This window comes from Nelumbo nucifera, chromosome 7 (genome assembly GCF_055504915.1).
Source record: "Nelumbo nucifera cultivar China Antique chromosome 7, China Antique-T2T, whole genome shotgun sequence".
Taxonomy (NCBI): Eukaryota; Viridiplantae; Streptophyta; class Magnoliopsida; order Proteales; family Nelumbonaceae; genus Nelumbo; species Nelumbo nucifera.
In genome coordinates, this window is record NC_142655.1 from 5,475,005 (window position 1) to 5,494,709 (window position 19,705).

The window sequence follows — 19,705 nt, forward strand, 5'->3', positions numbered from 1 at the left end:
GGATAGAGTCTCATTCCCTCGGGGAGTTGTCTTCCTGCTTCCTCTTTATCCGTAGTTGTGCTCATTCAAATGACATGTAGTTGACATGGCTAGAAGGATAAGATGGGGTGCCACAGTAATAGCATAGCTTGGGCAAGCTATCCCATCATGGTCGGGTTAGGCCGACGTGATAGGACGATAATTGGGCGGCCACGTATCTCGCAGGCCCAAGTCAGCCATGACCCGAACAGATAACATTAATCAATTTTCAAACAGTAAAAGTACATTTAGTCAATTAGCTAAACCATAAGGGTTTACCCTTATTTTTTTCATGTATTGCATATTTACGGCTGTCTCCAAAGTCCTGTTCAACTTGGGCGGACTCGGGTTGGGCTTTTATCGGAGTTTGAAAGGCCCGAGCCTGAAGGCTGAAGCAGTGGTAATTGTTAAATGCCAACTCGGGTTGGTCCGAGGAGTTGCGCTGATGCACACGCACTTGCACCGTGCCACGGAAAGTGTGTGGCTCCGCGGGCTTGATCCCGCGCCTTCTATTTGGAGACCGGAGAGATGGCAAATGACCATCTCGACTGGTTGGTCAGGTCATCATCGGTACCCGTCTCCTATTTCGAGGAGAATCGAAAAAACCTCAGAGGCACCCGTCTCTCTCAGTCTCGCAGCTCTTTGCTTCTCCGCTCTAATCTCTCCCTCAGTTCATCTGCATTTCTCGAATAGTTCTGCTCAAGAACTACTCTGCAATGGCGTTGGCAGGCCGCCTCAGACCGAATCTCTCTCTCGTGCAAAGGATCCTTAGAAATGAGCCCATTTCTGCACAGAGATCCTCTCCTGGTTTTGCAGTTTCAGAGGTGTTCTTCGTCTTCTGCATCTTATTTTCCCTGTCTTCTTCTTGCTTTTATTTAACGAATTTCTTGGTTTCCTTCTTGGATCATACAGCGTGACAACCCTTTACTTGTGCGATTTAATCAAATATTGGATTGATGTTTTGTTTAAACCGATTATTTCGATTATCTGTTCTCGCTTACAGTGTTGAATACAATTGTAAGTTTCGTTTTTTCTTTTCAGTTACTTTTATCTAACTTTTGGTCTTATGTTGAAATGCTCAATCTACATGTAATTTTGCTGAGTTATCCATATATATTGCACGTAGTGTGAACCTTATTTTTATGTTGTATAAACACCGATTTAGAATTCTTTCTTGAAAATTTAATTGGCATTGTTGAAATTTAGATATTCCTCTGTTGGGCATTTTGCAAAAGCCACAACCTTAAACTGCATTCAGTTTGAAGAGTTTTGATTTGAATAGTTTGATCGGACTATGCATAAAAGCTTTATTAGTTAACTTCATTTTTCTGAGAAAAAAAGTGGGTGTAAGCAGAAACTCTACGTAATTATATCTCTCTTTATGGCTGTAATGTAGTAATTATTATTTTTGCACTTCCAGGTTTTGAGGAATTATGCAACTGCATCACAACCAAAGGAATCAAAGCCCAAGGTAAACTAGATTTGATAAACTTCCTAATTGCACAAGTAGTTGGTATTTGAACTTGAAAGTGTTTTTATTACAGAGTTTATTATTGCATAATGTGTGCCCCCCTTGGTATTGTCATATTCAGTGTTTTAAACGCAAAAAACACAACTAAAGAACAAGGGGTTCATAAGGCTTGAGGTACAAGGTGTAAGGCAAGACAGACACTTGATCAAAGTGAGCACTGCTTTTGAAAAAAAAAGAGAATTAAAAGAAAAATTTAGCATAGCTAGGTTGAGACAAACTCACCCCAAACTCTCTATCAGGTTACCATCCAAACCCTCAAGAACTCCTTCAGATTCACACCTGTATGATCTTCCACCCTTCTGATCCCAACATACACTGCCATTCCCCAAATATAAGTCCTACTATTAGAGTCAAACTCCTCCCATGGCACAATGACTAGAACTTAAATACAGTTCACTAGCAGTTTCCCTAGCCAGTTTTCAATCTTAGTGTTAGCTTCCTTTTGTATACTTGAAATGAAACCCCCACCCTTCTGGTCTGAATTCTCATCCACTCCTTTTGTATTCGGTTCAGTACAAGGATCAAAATTTCGCAACGTGTCAGCTGATACGTATTGTATCTGTTGGTCAGGCCTTATACCAACCCCCCTGAACAAGTTTGAAGGAAAAAGTAAAAAGAAAAATATAAAGCACCCTGAGGTAAAGTCTGATATACCTCATCTGGTGTACTGGACTGTATTGATATTTGGAACTTTGGTTCAGAATCCAAGATTGCTGTTCATTGAGTTACTTTCACAGACATCATCACAAGAAGGTGAACATTGTGAGGTGTTAGGAAAATCAACACAAACATCAAAATTATGTTCAGAAAGATAGGATCTAAAGCCACACGGTTCAACTGAGTTAAGTTTTGGCAAGGCCTTAAGGTTGTCTGCTTGAATGGTCCATGCCTCATCTGAGAAACCAACTTCCTGATTAATTAGAGATGGAACAGAAGTACCCTCAGTGGCAAGAAACTCAGAGTGCTGATTATCCATCATAAACTTGTCCTCTGGCTTAAAAGAGTGGATATGATCCATCTTTTTGGCTATCAAAAACATCGTCACCTCAAAGCCCATCCAAACCTGACCTTTGTAAGACCAGCAACTAAGTACCAATACTGGCTGAGGACGTTGCTAAGACAACTGTGAACTCCGAGTTTTGTGTCTCTGCCCCTATACATTGATTCAATGGTCAGGATAAGCTTCGCTGGTTTCATCAGATGCGTCGAGAAAAAAACTTCTGCTCTTTTTATAAATGAGGAAGTACTCCTTTTCACAGTGGATGACAAGGCTGCATCTCCCATATTTCATAAACTCTTGAACTTTAATAGTAACACTAGTGACGTGGTTTTACTATTCTCTGTGAAAACTAGCAAAGTCAACTCCCTTACCAACAAGCTTCTGATCTCCTTGAAAAGCCTTTCTAGAGAGCCTTCTTCTTCCAGGACAGAATCATGCTTAACAAGGCATATGTTTTTTGGGAAGTCAAATTGTTCATCAGTCAAAAGCATAATACCTTGGTGATATACAAGTATAATCCCCATATAGTCAGCATATACAAGTGTAATACCATGACAATCAATATGCTTCATTCCTGAAAGGGAAGTTTAGCTTGTAATGTGGGACCAGGATCTCTGTATCTTTCCTATTTTCTTGGATGACCCTCAAGAAGTTGAATCAGGGTCTGGTTCCTTGGTGTTCAATCTTATTTTTCCGAAGAGAGAATTATACTTAAACTGTTTTATTTACTTGATTTTATCTCTTCCAATATTGACCTTCTGATTCTTTCTAATATTTCAGGTGCCTCTAGCTTTGTTTGGAGTGTCTGGCAACTATGCATCTGCCTTGTATCTCTCAGCAACAAAAGCTAATTTATTGGATAAAGTTGAGACTGAGATTCTTGATCTTGTTGAGGCTTCCAAGAAAAGTCCTACCTTTTCTCAGTTCATAAAGGATTTGTCAGTGCCTGCAGAGACAAGAGTAAAGGCTATAAGTGAAATTTGTTCTGAAGCTAAATTTTCAGATATCACAAAAAATTTTCTTGGTATGTTCAAACAGTTCATGGGGGACTTTGGTTCTATCTACAAAACTTAGAAACTATTTTTAAAGAATGCAAGAATGAATTATGTTGCGTTTACCAATAGGCATTTCTTTATAAAACATTTTTCTGTATGAAGAAACTACAGTATTTCTGCATTTCAATGATTTATGGATATTTCAACATGGCTCCCATATTATTGTGTGCAGGCCTTTGGCTTTGGAATTTCTGCTCAATTTTGTTTGATATTTATTTGTTTTGGCCTTTGAGAGACCTTGTTTTTAAAAGATATGCATTTTCTTAAAACTTTTTAAAAGATATGCATTTTCTTAAAACTTTTTCCTAGCAGCTCCCATGATATCTTGTTTGTTGATTGTTTTTGGGGGTTTCTTGACAAATTGCTCTAAATGTGTTTTTCTTTTGCCTCATCAAAGAGAGATCAAATTGTCTGTTTCTATTGTCTATCACATGACTTATTTGCATAGTGTAGAATCATGTTGTCCATATTTGCCTTAGCGACTAAACTAAGATTCATGCTGGTGCATTGCATTGTTATTATCACTCTTGAAAGTTCAATATACACTGCCATACTCTTAGATACACTTGTAGAGGGAATTTTGTCAAAGCTAGGTCTTATCTATTCTGCAAGGCCTCAGAACTGAGGTATTATCCCTCATGCAGGGCTCAAAGTATTTCTTTCGGTATCAAGAGAGCTATGTAGATTGGAGAAAGGGGATTCTCATATGGTGATTGATTGCTTGATTATGACAGGTGGTTCTGATGGCTGGCACCTTGAAAATTTCATTGAAGAGGGCTGAGCCTATGATCCATGTGGTGATTGTACATCAGTAGAAAGTCAGTGGATACTTCAGGTCCTGTCACTTAGCAAAAGATCTGTCCCGATGGTTGGAATGTCCGAGCAGGATCCATGAACTGCAGCTAATGGTTTGGGATAAAGCTTATTTGACTTTATTTGGGTGTTCAACTCAAACATGTAACCATGTAAGAGGTGTTCTATTGGCCTATTTAACTGTATTCTCTTTTAGTTCCAAAGATTTGATTATTGCAGAGGTTTGTCTCTGGTACTACAGAAAATATGGATTACATGAAGTAAGGAAAGAATGTGGGTTGGAAGCCAGTAGAGACTACTCATCAAAAAAGTCAGTTGACCTCAGGTCTGAGCAGAAGATCTGCCCTGATGGTGTGGAATGCCTGAACACTTGAGAAGGACCCTTGAAGCTGCTTCAATTTGTTTGAGATAAGACTTATTTAACTTTTCCTGGGTGTTCAATTTGAACATGTAAGAGGTTCTTTATTGGCCTATTTAGCTGTATTTTCTCTTAGCTCCAAAGATTTGAATGTTGCAGAGGTTTGTTTCCAGTACTACAGAAAAATTAGATAGGAAACCCAGCTTCAAGCATGAAGTCCATATTCCGATACTGTATCCAGCTGTCTGATCTGTTACAAGTTGAAGGAGGTAGAAGAGCTAGAGGCAGACCGAAAAGGACTTGGGTGGAAGTAATAAGAAATGGTTTAAGTGCCCATAATTTAATAATGATATGGCACTGAACAGATGGAGTGGCAAAACAAGATTCATCTAGCCAGTTCCATATAGTTGGGACAAGGTGGAAGTATCACTCAACATTGTGAATTATATTGCAGGGGAGCTAAATAATGGGTTAACTAACCTATGGATTATAGATGAGGATAACAAGGAGAATCTTTTTATGAAGTTATTGCCATTTAGATGTGTCCTTTCATGAAAACAGAGTTAAGGATCATATAGGACTTACGCTTCAATGTAGGAGCCAGGAGGAGGTTATATAAGAATCTTGGATTGTTTTTTATCTTAGGCCATAGAAAATATGCTCAATATAATTGCTGTGAGAAGAGGTAGGTTGCAAAAATTGACCTCATCATTACTTGCCTTTTCCAACTTTACATTGGATTGGCTAACTGTTCAGATGTTTCTCTTTGTCTGTTGGTTCTAAGACAGACTTGTCAATTTTAAAGAATCTGATTCTTTAACCATTGGTGTATCTTCAATTTTTGAAATATGTTTCTTTAAACATTGGTGCTTGTTATTGTCTTCCATTTTGTTGTTTTTGGGTCATTCTGTGTAGTGTATATCCAACCATTTCAAACCATGACCCACTAGGTGCATATTTCTGTATGATATTTTATGCTCATAATACCTATCTTGTACTATTTGCAAAAGACCATTTGTTCTGTTTTTATTGTATTATAGTTATTTTTCACTTATTGTGCTTCCATATGTGGTTGGACAAGGCTTGGTTGAGTTGTGTTGAGATAGTGATTTTGCATTTATTGTGTTTCCGTATAGAATGTTTTCACCGACATTTAGTGGGATTTGATTCATACTTGTAAAAATATAGAAGATTTATTCTATGGTGTTGGTTGTTTGTTGGTCTTCTGCTGTCTTTCCTTTTCAGACGTTCCCAAATATTTTTTTGACGTGTGACTTTACAATGCCCATACTAGCGTTAAATTTTAGAAAGGTTTTTCTTATTATACTTTGTGCTTGTTCTGATTTTATGTACACCAGGTGTTTTAGCTGACAATGGGAGACTAAGACACATTGAGAATATTGCAAAGAGGTTTTTGGAATTGACCATGGAACACAAAAAAGAGGTGAAAGCCATTGTGACAACTGTCATTGTAAGTTCTGCTCGGAATTTCTTATAGTTCATTGCTAAGAGCACAATTGTTTCTTAACATTGGCATGACTATTGCTGATAAAAAAAAAGGCATGGCTATTTTATTTTTTTGATGGTTAATGATGAATCATTTCATTAATACAAACAATATTGGCATGATTTTGTAACTTGCATTTTAGTGTCTAACTGGATGTATTTTGAGGTTTTACATCGATTCTCCTAAATGACAAAATGTTCATGTTGGACATGTGTCAGATTCTTTAGGGAATGGTACTTCTGGGTGATCATGAGCCAGGCTGGACCAAGGCCGAACAAATATTTCTTCCCAACTGTCCTATGGTTCTCGTCAATGATAAAAATAAAATTTGCTTATAGTTTAGTATTTTATTTATTTATTTAATTTGTACTTGTCCTATGGTTCTTCCCAACAATTGTGCTTCTTAGTTATCGTGCGCTTGTTCCTAGGATAGTTGGGCAAAAGAAGTAAGAGACTCAATTTATCTCTCCATTTGGACAAGTTCCAATGCATGGTTCTGCAAGGTTAGTATGGCTATGTTTGGTGATTAAGCGGTTTGAGAAATAAGTACTTGTTGCACAAGTACTTTTTTTTTAAGTACTTAATGCTGTTTGGCGACCCCTTTTCCAAACCACTTGTACTTGTTTTAAGTACTTATTGGGGTGAGAATGTTTGGCGAGCCACTTCCCAATAAGTGCTTATTTAGCGGAAATGACATTTTTATTCCCTATTTCACACACATATAAATATTGACTTACTCATATTATATCATATATTTCAAAGGAATTTGCCACATCACTACTTTGAGACACATAAGGATCCACATGTAATGTATGTGGAGTGTCTTTGCTGAATTTCTGTTTCAAATTAGTGAGTTCCCTCAATTATCTGTTCTTTGCAAGATTGTTTGTGACCTGCCCAACCTGGGACAGTAGAAGTGTCTCCTGGAGTTTTTTAGATTTTTTTCAGTGTTATTTCACTTTTGACTCTTGGGAAGAATATTTGTTCCGTTTCTTTGATTTTCTACTTTAGATCTTTTTTCCTATCATATAATCTGTACGTGGGAATCCTAGTAACTGTTAATGCTATTTTTGTTTTTTTTTGATCAATAACACTTTCATTAAATCATCAATAGAAGATTTACAAGAGGAAGACAAACACACTTATCTTCCAAGAGCAGCAAAGAACCTCATGAAAAAGTTAATGCTATTTTTTGATAGTTGAAAATAAGATAACTCTCACTCACTGAGTACACTTCACAATTCCTCTGAAACTTGGTGAAATTTCCTCGTTCTCCGGAGGGGATGTTATTTCACTACTACTCATGATGTACAGAATTTAAATCCCTTGGAATCCAAAACAGATTTATATTGATAGCACTCAGAATATCTCTAGCCTCAGCCAGGTAATGATTAGGTTAATAGTGCATTGCATGATTTAGTTAATTTGGTTCCTGAATGCTTGGAAAAGCCCTTTAGTCAGAGACTCCTTTTTGGTCCTTGTCTATTAATTTTCAATTATTTTCCCATGGGTCTTTTTATTTTTAATGAAAACTTTTTGTTATGATCCAAAAAAAAGCTATTGATGGGGTTTTCTTACCTTTTTCGCAGCCCCTTCCCCCAGAAGAGGAGAAAGAACTGAAGGCGACACTGCAAGATATTATTGGACAAGGGAAGACAGTTAAGCTTGAACAGAAGGTATTTACCACATAAAACATGGTGTCTTTCTTTGTGAAGTGAAAAAGAAAAACTGCGTCTTAGTTATCTAGATAGAGGGTACCTTGAGAAAGGGCATTTTAATTGATAAAACATATGGTGATAATGCTATCCTCTTGTCAGAGTAGGGTGGTTAGGATTTCCTTTTGCATAAACACACATAAATAAATACATAGAAATACCTATACAAATAGACATATACGCATAATTATACATGAACAGAAACATGAGATTTGGTAGTTGGGATAATTTTTTAGTACTTATGTTGTTATGCAAATGTAAGTACAAGGTAAAGGTAGGGATATTGGCTGATATAGATGCAGTGTTTTAAAACCCGGCCAGAGCTTGAACTGTTCTCCCCTACAGCCTACAGGTGAATGGGTCAGCAGTTTAAGTGTCTGGGTCAATGGTTAACCTGTGAATGATGTCATTAACATAAGAAACTTCAGAAAACAAAATAAATAATACAATAATGTGGTAACCTGTTGGATGGGACAGATGGGTCAATAGTTCAACCACCAAGTCAATGGTTTTTTGTAAAATAGTGGGTTGGAGGTTTACCTGAACCAGTATTGTGACCTGGCCACTGGGTCACTAGTCTGACCGGCCAGGTCAATGACATGTTGAAAACATTGTGTAAACCTAGGGGTTTTTACTTTTTATATGTGACCAAGCTAGAGGGTGACTTATGCAATGGATAATTTAGTTTGGCCACAAAATCTTCGATGTCTAAAAATAAATAGAATTATTTTTTTTGATCAGTCTAAAAATAAATAGAATTGTCTAGATTGCTTCCCTTCTTGACTGAATTAGGAAACCTTTTCTAGGATTTTCTTTGTAACCCCCCTCCTGAAAAAGGGGTATCAGATGAGGAGTTATTCATTCAAACTCACGTGGGTTTCTGATTGGTTTAAGCTTTTCATGTAAGATGCCTCTCTGGTATTCTTAGAAATTGCCATCAAAGTGGTATTAATTAGTTATGGAACCACCATATTCTAGTCTATCTTAGCTACAAAAACCACCTTACCTTTGACATGTTTTGCTTTTTTCAACTTGTAAATATAGCCATCTAGGTACAAAAGATTGAAGGATATGGAATGTAATGTATTGGATAAAAATGTCCAATCAATGTTAAGTAAATTCATCATCATGTTGAACGCTAGCAATATTGCTTGGTGGTTTCATAACTAATTTGTAAATGACTTGGACTTGTAAGAAGGAAATTCAATGGCGGCGTTTGGTTTTTACGGTTGGAGAAAAGAATCCAGTGAACCATGGAGCTGCACAACACAACCGGGGGGTGGCTGTCCCTGAAGTCCCGAACCCACCCCCCAACCATTGTGACGGCGGGATTAGCATAATGGTTGAATAACAAAAAAAGTGTTTTTTGATAATTACATGCCAATATAAACAAATTGGACTATTTAATTGTTTTTTTTTCTGTGATCTACCCTTGGCTGGCTTTTGAGTCTGGAACCATCGATTTGAATTTAGCTTACCTCCCACCTTCTTGAACATGAAAACATGGACTTTGGAAGCCAAGCTTTAATCCTTTATTTTTGTTTATGAGAAGGATGATTAACATGACACATCTGGCAGATTGATCCTAGCATTCTTGGAGGATTGGTCGTGGAGTTTGGGCAAAAGGTCTTTGACATGTCAATTAAGACCAGAGCAAGACAGATGGAACGGTTCCTACGGGAGCCCATCAACTTCGACAGCCTCTGAAGGAAACCCCCTACTTTTGTGTTACTTCTGCTTCAATCCTGTCGAATGCCGATGCACCAAAAAAAGTGTTTTTTTTTTTAATTATTTTAATATTTCCTTTTGTTTATAGCCCCGAATTGTTTATCTTCCTGCTTTCATGGAGGTGGGCTCTCCATTTCTTAAAAATAAAATCTACAAAGAAGATGACTATTATTATTCTGTTACTTAGTTTGGGGACAAAACCTGCTGAATCTTATTTTTCTACTCTCACTCCCTCTCTCATAGATTTTCTTTGCTAAGCTTTTCTCTTACACATCCCCTTCAATCTCGGGCAACTCCTTGGTTCAGCCATCTGGGGTCTTGGGAGTGGTGGGCTGGATAAAAACCAACCTCAAGCAAATTTTTGTACGAAATGGCCGCTTTCACCTTCCTATGTAAGGTTGATCGCCAACTCCAAAGAATCTCAGTCAGAACTTTTGGCGTTTTTTTCTCGTTGACAACCTAGGCTTTCAGATCTTTGGTGTACTTATTTTATCAAGGAAAGCATGTTTGCCATGTTGTACAAAACGATGATGCATATGCCCATATCCACAATACTGACAATGAAGTAGAATGGGATTCATAATGATTAAAACGCAAGATGTCAAGAATGTGATTCATCTTGATTCTCAGACCATAGTTCCATTTTTAAAGTGTATAGACGATGTCCATCAATGAAACCACCAGCAGGGACACTGAACGAAACAAGGCAACGTCCACGGCGATCCTAATGAAGGCATCAAATTTGTGAGCATAAGCAACCGTTGAGACAACAGTAAAAGTGCAATCTTCCGTCAGTGTTTGGTGAAAAAGTGCTTTTTTTTTTTCACGGACCATGACACGTCAAGAAGCATAAGTGGTTTTTTCAGTAATGCTTAAAATAAACACCTTCTTGAATGCTTATTTGAAACGGGCTTATTTCTAAGAATAAGCCCTTATTGGGGCTAATTTGCCAAATGCCCATACGTGCTTATTGGTATGGACCTGTCCTCAAACAAGTGCTCACTCCAATAAGCTCTTAAAAATAAGCATTCCCAAACTAGGGCTCAATCCATAACCAACAGCAGTGACAAAGGCATTCAATGAGAGAAGAGGAAAGGAATTTGGTTTTCTGATTGGTTAAAGAACCCTTCCGGCATCATAGAAATTACCTTCAAGGAATCTCTGATGTGAGCTTTGAAATTGAAAATGTGGCAAGTTCAGTGGAACTCCTATCTTATAGATGATCTGAATCGGCCAGAAGAGACAAGACCCCTTCATGTGGCAGAGATAGGTGGTCTGTGTAAGGAATCTCCCTACTTGACCCGACTAGTAAACCCTTTTCACCATTAAACAGCCATCATATATTTTTGTGGTTAAGTTGAAAACTTGCATTTGCATTACAGTTTGATGAGCTTTGCATTAAGAATTTAAGATTGATGGCATGGATTTTTCATGGTTTAAACTTTTCTTTCTTTTAGCTAAAAATGATAATTTCAATTCAGGAATGACGAGGGATTGAGATACATGTCATCCAAATCATAAAGGGAAAACTAAAGCGAGAATGTTTTTTTTTTAATGATCAAACTAATATATCTCTTAAATAACAGGAGCATTATACAATCAATTCAAAGTCCATCTACAAGACAAATAGGTAGATTATCATCAATCCAAATAACTTAAGTAAAATGTTTAACTTTCTAATCAAAAGTGTTGAGTGACGTTATTAGCCTGCCAACAAAATAGTAAATTATGAAAGCAGTGTTGATGCTGTCCAGCAACCAGGAGCTGAGCATGTCCATGGGAACCCAGTTTTTTATTGCCTCTTAATCCTGAAATGGCAACACTAGGTTCAAATTCAAAATCTCCAATGCAGATTGATTGCCACCAACTCTGCTACTAAAGCCCCTTTGAGATATAGGAAAAAAATTCTACCTGCAGCAGAATACACCAAATTCTGATCAGTATAACACACAAATCCAAATTGATTTCTCCCATCACAATTGGTCTTCAAACATGCTGAGAGTGGAGGAGTCCATAAATAACAGATGAACAATGCATTCATTCTGAGATCACTAGAAACATAATCACTCTGGAGATTCTTGTTTACTTTGGAAGGTGATATAATAACAGCAAGCAGCCATCCATTTCAGAAACTCCAAACTTTCCCCTGTAATATTATTACTTTGACAACAAAGAAAAATGAACTCACTAAGCTAATATTAAAACTTTCCCTACTTTTTCCTTCAAACCAAACACAGCTTAAAGGAGTGAGCATCAAAATCAGTCAGTTGCAGACTCCAAGGAGAAGCAAACATCACAGTCTTCATGATTTTTATTTTTTGTTTGTTTAATTTATGGAGCTATACAATAGTGGTAGTCCATAAGTCCCAACCCTGGTGAAAGCGGGATTCGATGCCAAGTCTCCACTACAACCAGCTAAAGACCTTACCAACTGAGAAGCATGCTTTTTTGATAAAGATCCAAAATTCATGCTTTGATTGGTTAGGTCTATCAGTCCATGAGATCTTTCACTTTCTATGTGAAAATGATCCCTAAACCACTACCAGAAAATTTTGAAACATCCATCACATATCATTGGCGGGCATCAAAACTCGTGGATTTTTCTTGTAATTTGATAGCTTAAAGTCTACTCATCAGACTGACTACTTCAGCTGTTCAGCATCATTCCGTATCAAGTAGGCAATCCCTAAATTCAACTTGTCGAGTCCATTATTCTTGTGAAATCCTCAATATATTTCTTTTTTTACTTTCTTTGGGATTCTCTAAAGTAAAAAGTACTTGCTACTTCAACAGGAAAAGTGCTTCTAAAAAGGAATGAGAGAGAACTATACCAGTATACTCTGGCATTTCAACTAGTTTCAGTAAGAGTTTTAGCTATGGAGAAAATATTGTAGCACTTTTACTACTATGAGAGTTTGGGAAAACAAGCAAAACTCTAGGAGCCCATCTGTAAAATGAATCAAAAAAATAACATAGCATATAAGGAATGTCAAAAAAGAGTTCACAAGTAAAAAAAGTGATGCAAACTGAAGAACTTGCAGCATTTGTTTTCCTTGGATTTAATTAAATAAATGTGTTTAGTATTGCACCTAATAAGCTAAAAGTTGAAAAAGCTAAAAGAGAAACGTGTTTGTGTTACATTCAAAAGGGATTTTTCAATCTAGTGTACAATTTCTTTCTTGTGTTCCTCGTGATTCAATTTTCTTATGTTTGCTGAGAATGACTTCAGCTACCAGACTCGTTTGTTTTATAAAAATTTCGTTTATTTTTGTCAATATTGCCAATTTAACAATAACCATTGCCCCTGATAAAATGGAATTATATAATGACAAAACAGGATTATTTATGTAGCTCAGTCCATGTTCACATTTGCACATATGTTTATGCAACGCAATGTTCTAAATATGATGTAGAACGATACGCCAGATTAGTCTGTATTAGTGCTTTTTTATGTTTTATTTATTTTTTTTTTCAAAACCGGTTTAGAGAGATCAGTTTAAGTTCCAGATAGTAGGGGTGTATCGGAAAGGTCCCGATATGTAACGATATTTTGAACCTTGATGTAACATATAACATATCCTATTGGCTAATAACCTGATTGTTTGAATGGTCATTTGGCATCGGAGGCATGAGATCAAATCCATATAACTACAGGCTCTGTGTTGTAAGGCCAATGAATAGTAATACATACAAAATTTTTTAGGATACTTAATTGCTACTATTAAATGATTATTTCAATGTTTTGAAAACCAACCTGAAACTGGAATCGCTTTGGTCATTGGTTTTGGGTTAGTGGTTTGATGGTCCAGTCCAAAGTGATCCATTGTAATTTAAAAAAAAATAATAATAAAAAATTATTGCTCGGGTCAAATGAATTAATGATTTGATCACATAGGTGAATGAATTACTGATCAAATCAATGGTTTTTAATATAAGAACAATTTAAGAATGAAATGAAACTAGTTGCTTGGACAGTTTCTACGCTAAACATCTGACCATCAAAATCAATTAGGATTCCAAAACTATAATGATTATCACTCAATAAAATGAACCAAGAAAAATTGCTAATTTTCTTGTACCATCTTAAACCTATATGAAAAGAAAAGGACCCAACCGTATATTGATATTTGATATGTGAGGGCCCATTTGAAATGCCACAATGTTCCATCGTGCGTATAGTACGGTACAATTGTAAGGACTACAAGCAAACAAATTTATATGCTTATCATAGTCACAATCTGACTTTTGTTACACAATGCTGGAATTTTGTTCATGTAAAACAAAAATTATGTATCTTTAGCAGTTATTTTGCCTTTGGCATTTTCTCTACCTAGCTCAAGTATTGACAACCAATGTCTTTTGTTTCTGCTTCCAAACTATTCATTTCTGAATTTTTCCATGTATAGGAAAAGAGAATATATTTATATAAAAATTAATTCAGGTTCCCTAGCTATCCCCTCCAAAAAAAAAGATGAGCTTTAATTATTCAGATACGCATTGAGTGAGACAAATTAAATAAGGCCCCACATAAAGATTACTGTTGTTTTTGATTTTTGTTTGAGATAAGAATTCCATGGAGCTGTCACACCATGGAGGGGACATAATCATCTATTTACTAGTATTTTCATGGTGTGTGGAGGATGGTAACTTTTCTTTCTTCCTTCATTTTCGTTTTATGGAATATATGAAGATTTTCATGTTTATCTCTTCAGTTGTTCTTTCTTTTCCTTTCTGTTTTTCTTTTTCTTTGTAGTAGGAGAAAGGGTTTGAGTGCTATATATCTGGGCCTTTTTGAGCCTTGGCCAATGAAAGGGGCTCAATTGAGATCCAAGTGATGAGCATGAAAGGACGAGGAAAGAAGGCAAACACTACACAGAGCAGCAGCTTATTATGAAAGAATGGTACAAAAGTTATCCTTGTACTCTTCCTTTCTCCCTCTTACATGTGTATACCCACACGTGTATTTGAAGTGAAAAATTGGAGAGAGAAAGAGAGAGAGAGAGAGGGATGATATTATGTGAATTCGAAGCAAATATATCTTACTTGGTAACAAAACAACTGGGCTATTTTATCTCTTCTCCCTTGGACACGTATAATGATTACCTTGTGAGTGAAGAAAAATGCATCGAAAAAGACAAGGTATGGAGTCAAAGACAAGAAGACCACCCATCCCTCTCACTTTCCGAGGAGGTCCCCCTCCAAACCGTTTTCCACTAGACTCATCAACCAAACAACCCCTCTCCCCTCCTCTCTCTCTCTTCTCCATATTTCTAAGCAAACCCCACAACCATCACACTCATCATTATCATCATTCCCTCTCCATGAAGCTTCTCTCTCTCATTCTCATGTATGTGTGTATATATGCATCTATATTCGTCTATACAGATATCTCAATCTCTCCATGTCATTAACTTTCACCTATATATAAAGTCTTTTCTCCCTTACATCAAAACACTTGTTCTAGAACAAGGACTCCAGGGGATCAAATTGAAAGCTTGTCATCAAAATGAGGAAACCTGAAAACCCAGGGAAGAACAACCGTAGTAACAGCAATAACACCACCAAGCTCAGGAAAGGTTTGTGGTCACCCGAAGAAGATGACAAGCTCATGAACTACATGCTCAGCAATGGGCAGGGCTGCTGGAGCGACGTTGCCAGGAATGCTGGCTTGCAGAGGTGTGGCAAGAGCTGTCGTCTTCGATGGATTAATTACCTGAGGCCTGATCTCAAGCGTGGCGCTTTCTCTCCCCAGGAAGAAGAGCTCATCATCCATTTGCATAGCCTCCTCGGCAACAGGTCCTCTCTCTCTCTCTCTCTGATCCACACACACACACACAGATGCAAGGAAAAGGATATTCTTCACAAAATGTACGTGGAAATTATGATATAGTGCACTCAGATCTGCTTGAGTCCATCTCCATTTTCTTATTGTTCTTGCATTTGTAAGATTTTCAGGTTTTTGTGTTTGTGTTTTCTCTATAAATTTGCTTTGATTTATATATATGCTTAAATATGTTTTCTTCTCTCTCTGAATTTGCATTAATATGCTCAAGTAGTGTTCATGATGAGATGAGACAGAAAAAGACACTGGTCTAGCTAATATATAGCAGTCTATATCTGCTCTTTGAGTTGAAGACACTACACACTCGATTCAGTTTTAGTCCTTAAGCATCCACGCAAACCATGCATTTAAAGAAGAAATAAATAAAACAGATTCCATTATTCCTTCTCTTCTACACTTTTTCTTGTATCTGATGTTATTGTTTTAAACTAAACAATCCAGGTGGTCTCAGATAGCTGCACGGTTGCCGGGACGAACTGATAACGAAATAAAGAACTTCTGGAACTCCACAATAAAGAAAAGGCTGAAGAACTCATCGTCCACATCGTCACCAAACAACAGTGATTCATCAGAGCCAAGAGTAGATGTCATGGGAGGGCTCATTTCCATGACTGAACATGACATCATGGCCATGTGCATGGACTCGAGCTCTTCGTCGTCGTCGTCACCCATGCAAGCGATGACCATGAGCAACCTGCAGTTTGAGACATTGCCTCCGCTCCACAACTGCAGCTACGACAATATTTCTGCAACAGCAGGATACTTCAATGTATCCCAGTGCTTAACACAAGCTGGTGGTGGGGTGGGAGATGGGTTCTATGGGGTTCATGGGATGCTAGGAAGTAGTGACATTAATGGGTTAGGAGGAGAGCTCTTTGTTCCTTCATTGGAGAGTATAATCCTTGAAAAGAATACTGCAACTGATCATAGCATTCACATTCATAAGATCCCCAGGAATTCCATTAACGACCATGTTAATAATTTTAGCACCATCAATAACTTCAACAATGACAACACCCACAAAAGCAATAACAAAGTAGAGGGAGTGATGGGTGTTGGGAGTACTCACTGCTGGGAAGGAGAAAACTTCAGAATGGGGGAATGGGATTTGGGGAATCTGATTGAAGATGCCCCTTCTTTTCCTTTTCTTGATTTCCAAGTTGAATAATTGGTGACCCTTCAACCCCTTTCTCTCTTTCTTTCTTTCTTTTTTTTTTTATCCCTTTTCTTCCTTTCAATATAGAAAATATATACAGTTTAAACGTAGAAACCCCTTAGTTTGCTTTCCATAAATCTGCCTGAAACCCATGCAATAGGAAATCTGGAGGAGGAAATATTACAGAACTACTGTAAATAATCCTCTGCAGATTTTCAAGGTGTATGTTTTCTAGGTCTAGCTCCCAGTTTCTCTACATCAATTCAACAATGTTGGCATGAACATGGTGTGGGAAGGGCTTGCAATAAAGGTCACACGTACACAATATGTATTTTGGTGACCACAAAATTCTTGTAAGTAAAATGTAGCCTTTTTTCCCCGGGTAAGGGCATTTTGATCATTTTGTCAGCAGGGGTTTGGTGCAATTAATAATCATCATACTTGTGAAGAGAAATGTGAATAGACTTATTCAGCATAGAAATTAGGTGGTAAATTGTTTCTATTATGAGCTGTACAAAAGGAACTATCTGGAGATGGACCGAAGCTGTTATTAGTGGGAGATATGTAAGTTGTACCACAGATTAATTAATTATGAAACTATAGAAGTCTCTCTCTCTTTCTCTCTCTCTGTGTATGCTTGTCTGTGATAATGAATGAAAGGATACTTTTTTAATCACTTAAAAAGAGATCCACTTGGAATTGGAATGAGAATGTACCGTTAACACTCCCGGGTCTATTCGCTTTCATGGTGAAATGATTTTTTGTTTTTCATAATTCCGGTTATTATATTCCAAGAGTAATTATAACTCTTTTCCCTCCACTTGTGTAAGAAACCAATTGGGTTTATTCTATTGATGACGAATCAGTGCAAAAATTAGATGGAAATGTAACCATTAAAGGCAAGTATCTTCATGATTAGTAAAAGGAAAGGCCGAAAAGATTAAGTTAATACAATTTCCGATTGTGTGGATTATGAGTAATCATGTTTCTTCTTTCTTCTATTGTTGTATCAATAGCAGTAGAAGTGGCACCTAGCTAGCTGGGTTGCCACTATGGAATAGAATCGACTGTTCTATTAATTTCTAAATCCTTCCTGACTTCAACATACCATAACTAACATGATGTGTGTGCATTAAGGAGTTAACTTTTGTAAGTCTTTTAGACTCCACTTGAGATTATACAGCTATTGTTGGTAGAAGTGGCATGTATCTGGTGTCTATCAAACCAAACATAGCCCAAGTGATCATCATTGTTGTCATCATATTACATTGGAATTCTAGTTCTTAAATCTAATATGTAAGATCATCTTTAACAGCTTCAACAGTATAGCTTTGCCAAATAAAAGCAGAAGCATTACCAAAAAAACTAGAAGGTTGAGATTGAGAACATGGTAATGTTTCACTTAGCATATGTTGGATGACCCATCTTCTGTAAAATCTTCAACATACTCAAAAGGAAAAGAAAGATTGATGACCATGAGAGAATGCTAAAGTATGTATGGTTTATGTGCCAATGTGGTTATTGTGCATGCCCATGTATTATAGGATTAAAATTTGCCTTATACACATATATAGGAGTCTGATGCATGAAATGGAATAAATAATTCATCAACAGTTGGATCTATTGCAACTCATAATAATTTTGTTTAATTGGTAGAAAGATCTCTTACATCAGAATAATTAACCATATGATAGCAGGAAGAAAGCATTGCTTTGAGTCCCTTTTTCTTAACAACTTCTATTTCAGCCATGTGGGGATATGACTTATTGCCCAAATGGGATTTATACGTGCATTGATTCAATTCCAAGTTTGTTTTATTGTGAACTATATATATATATATATATATATATATATATATATACTCTGTTGTGTGTACTGATAAGTGGGGAGTCATTGCCTCACCTGGATGTCTTTGTTCTTTCACTAAACAAAAGTAGTCACTTACCAAAAGATGACCTGTCTAGCAAAGCTATCTATCCATATCAGTTTCATAATAGAGCTTAGTTGGTGAGGAGATTCTGTTACATGGCTCTGATCATGAGGTTGTTGAGGTAGAGATTCTGTTAAAGAATGATCAGAAAGCTTATAATTGAGGTCAGGAGTCATTGTTAAATAGGGTAGTTGGTGAATAGGCTATATATAGAGTTATAGATGTTTTGACTGTTAGGTATGCAGCTTAAACTAATTAGTTGGTAAATAGTAAACTAGTTCAAGATCAGACTCTCATCAACTCTCAAGTAAGGAAAGAGGTTGGGTCCTTGTCAGGTGAAGACCAAGGAAAAGCCCATCACCCTCATCATGTAGGCTTCTCATGGTGATGTGCCCCACTTGGCGTACAGAATTGACTTAATTTTATTAAATCTACACAAAGGGAAGATCATCATCAGAGAGATGAAAAAGTGAAAACTAAAAGATTTAGGAAAAAAAAAACTAATAAACGTCGCCTGAGAGATTCGAACTCTCGCGGGGAAACCCCATGTACTTAGCAGGCACACGCCTTAACCACTCGGCCAAAGCGACTTTTGATGTTTTTTCTGGAATTTTCTTTTATTTGACATTCTTTCGTATGATGGGACCTACAATCTTCAGTATTAAATCCCCTATTCACGTTTCAAGCAAGGTTCAAAGTATTAAGTGTTGAAAAGGTAATTTTAAGAGATATATCGGGATAAGTATGGTATGGAAGATAAATTAAGATACGCTTGGAAACACTATAAATACTTTAATAAATCATAAAAAAATACATCAATAACACTAAATATAAGACGACCTTAATGATGTGTATATACATTAAATTAATATATTTTAATGGTTTTATGAAGAAATATATTATAGTTAATTATAATTTCATTAAAAATCCTATGCTTAAGTATAATTCATAGACTATAATTCTTAAGTTTTAATTGTTTTATGGGATAGAAAAAACCCAACTCTCCTATCCAACCATAAAACATGCATTGGCACAACTTCCAAGTGAAAATA

The 19,705-nt window shown here is 36.7% G+C and overlaps 2 protein-coding genes and 1 non-coding gene across 3 annotated transcripts; 2 read left to right on the plus strand and 1 right to left on the minus strand.

Annotated features, from left to right (window-relative positions):
* Positions 1–555: 555 nt before the first annotated feature.
* Positions 556–9,953, plus strand: LOC104597429 (ATP synthase subunit O, mitochondrial-like). The gene is made up of 6 exons (XM_010258949.3): positions 556–842; positions 1,439–1,489; positions 3,330–3,573; positions 6,134–6,246; positions 7,872–7,958; positions 9,576–9,953. Exons 1-6 carry the CDS (start codon positions 735–737, stop codon positions 9,702–9,704), a joined length of 732 nt encoding a protein of 243 aa, XP_010257251.1. The 5' UTR covers positions 556–734; the 3' UTR covers positions 9,705–9,953.
* Positions 9,954–15,132: 5,179 nt separating this feature from the next.
* LOC104597428 (transcription factor MYB83) lies at positions 15,133–17,401 on the plus strand. The gene is made up of 2 exons (XM_010258948.3): positions 15,133–15,521; positions 16,009–17,401. The coding sequence occupies exons 1-2, from the start codon at positions 15,232–15,234 to the stop codon at positions 16,733–16,735; spliced, it is 1,017 nt and encodes a 338-aa protein (XP_010257250.1). The 5' UTR covers positions 15,133–15,231; the 3' UTR covers positions 16,736–17,401.
* A 1,760-nt stretch (positions 17,402–19,161) lies between these two features.
* Positions 19,162–19,243, minus strand: TRNAS-GCU (transfer RNA serine (anticodon GCU)). Its single transcript has one exon. It is a non-coding gene; the product is annotated as a tRNA-Ser (tRNA).
* Between the last annotated feature and the right edge of the window lie 462 nt (positions 19,244–19,705).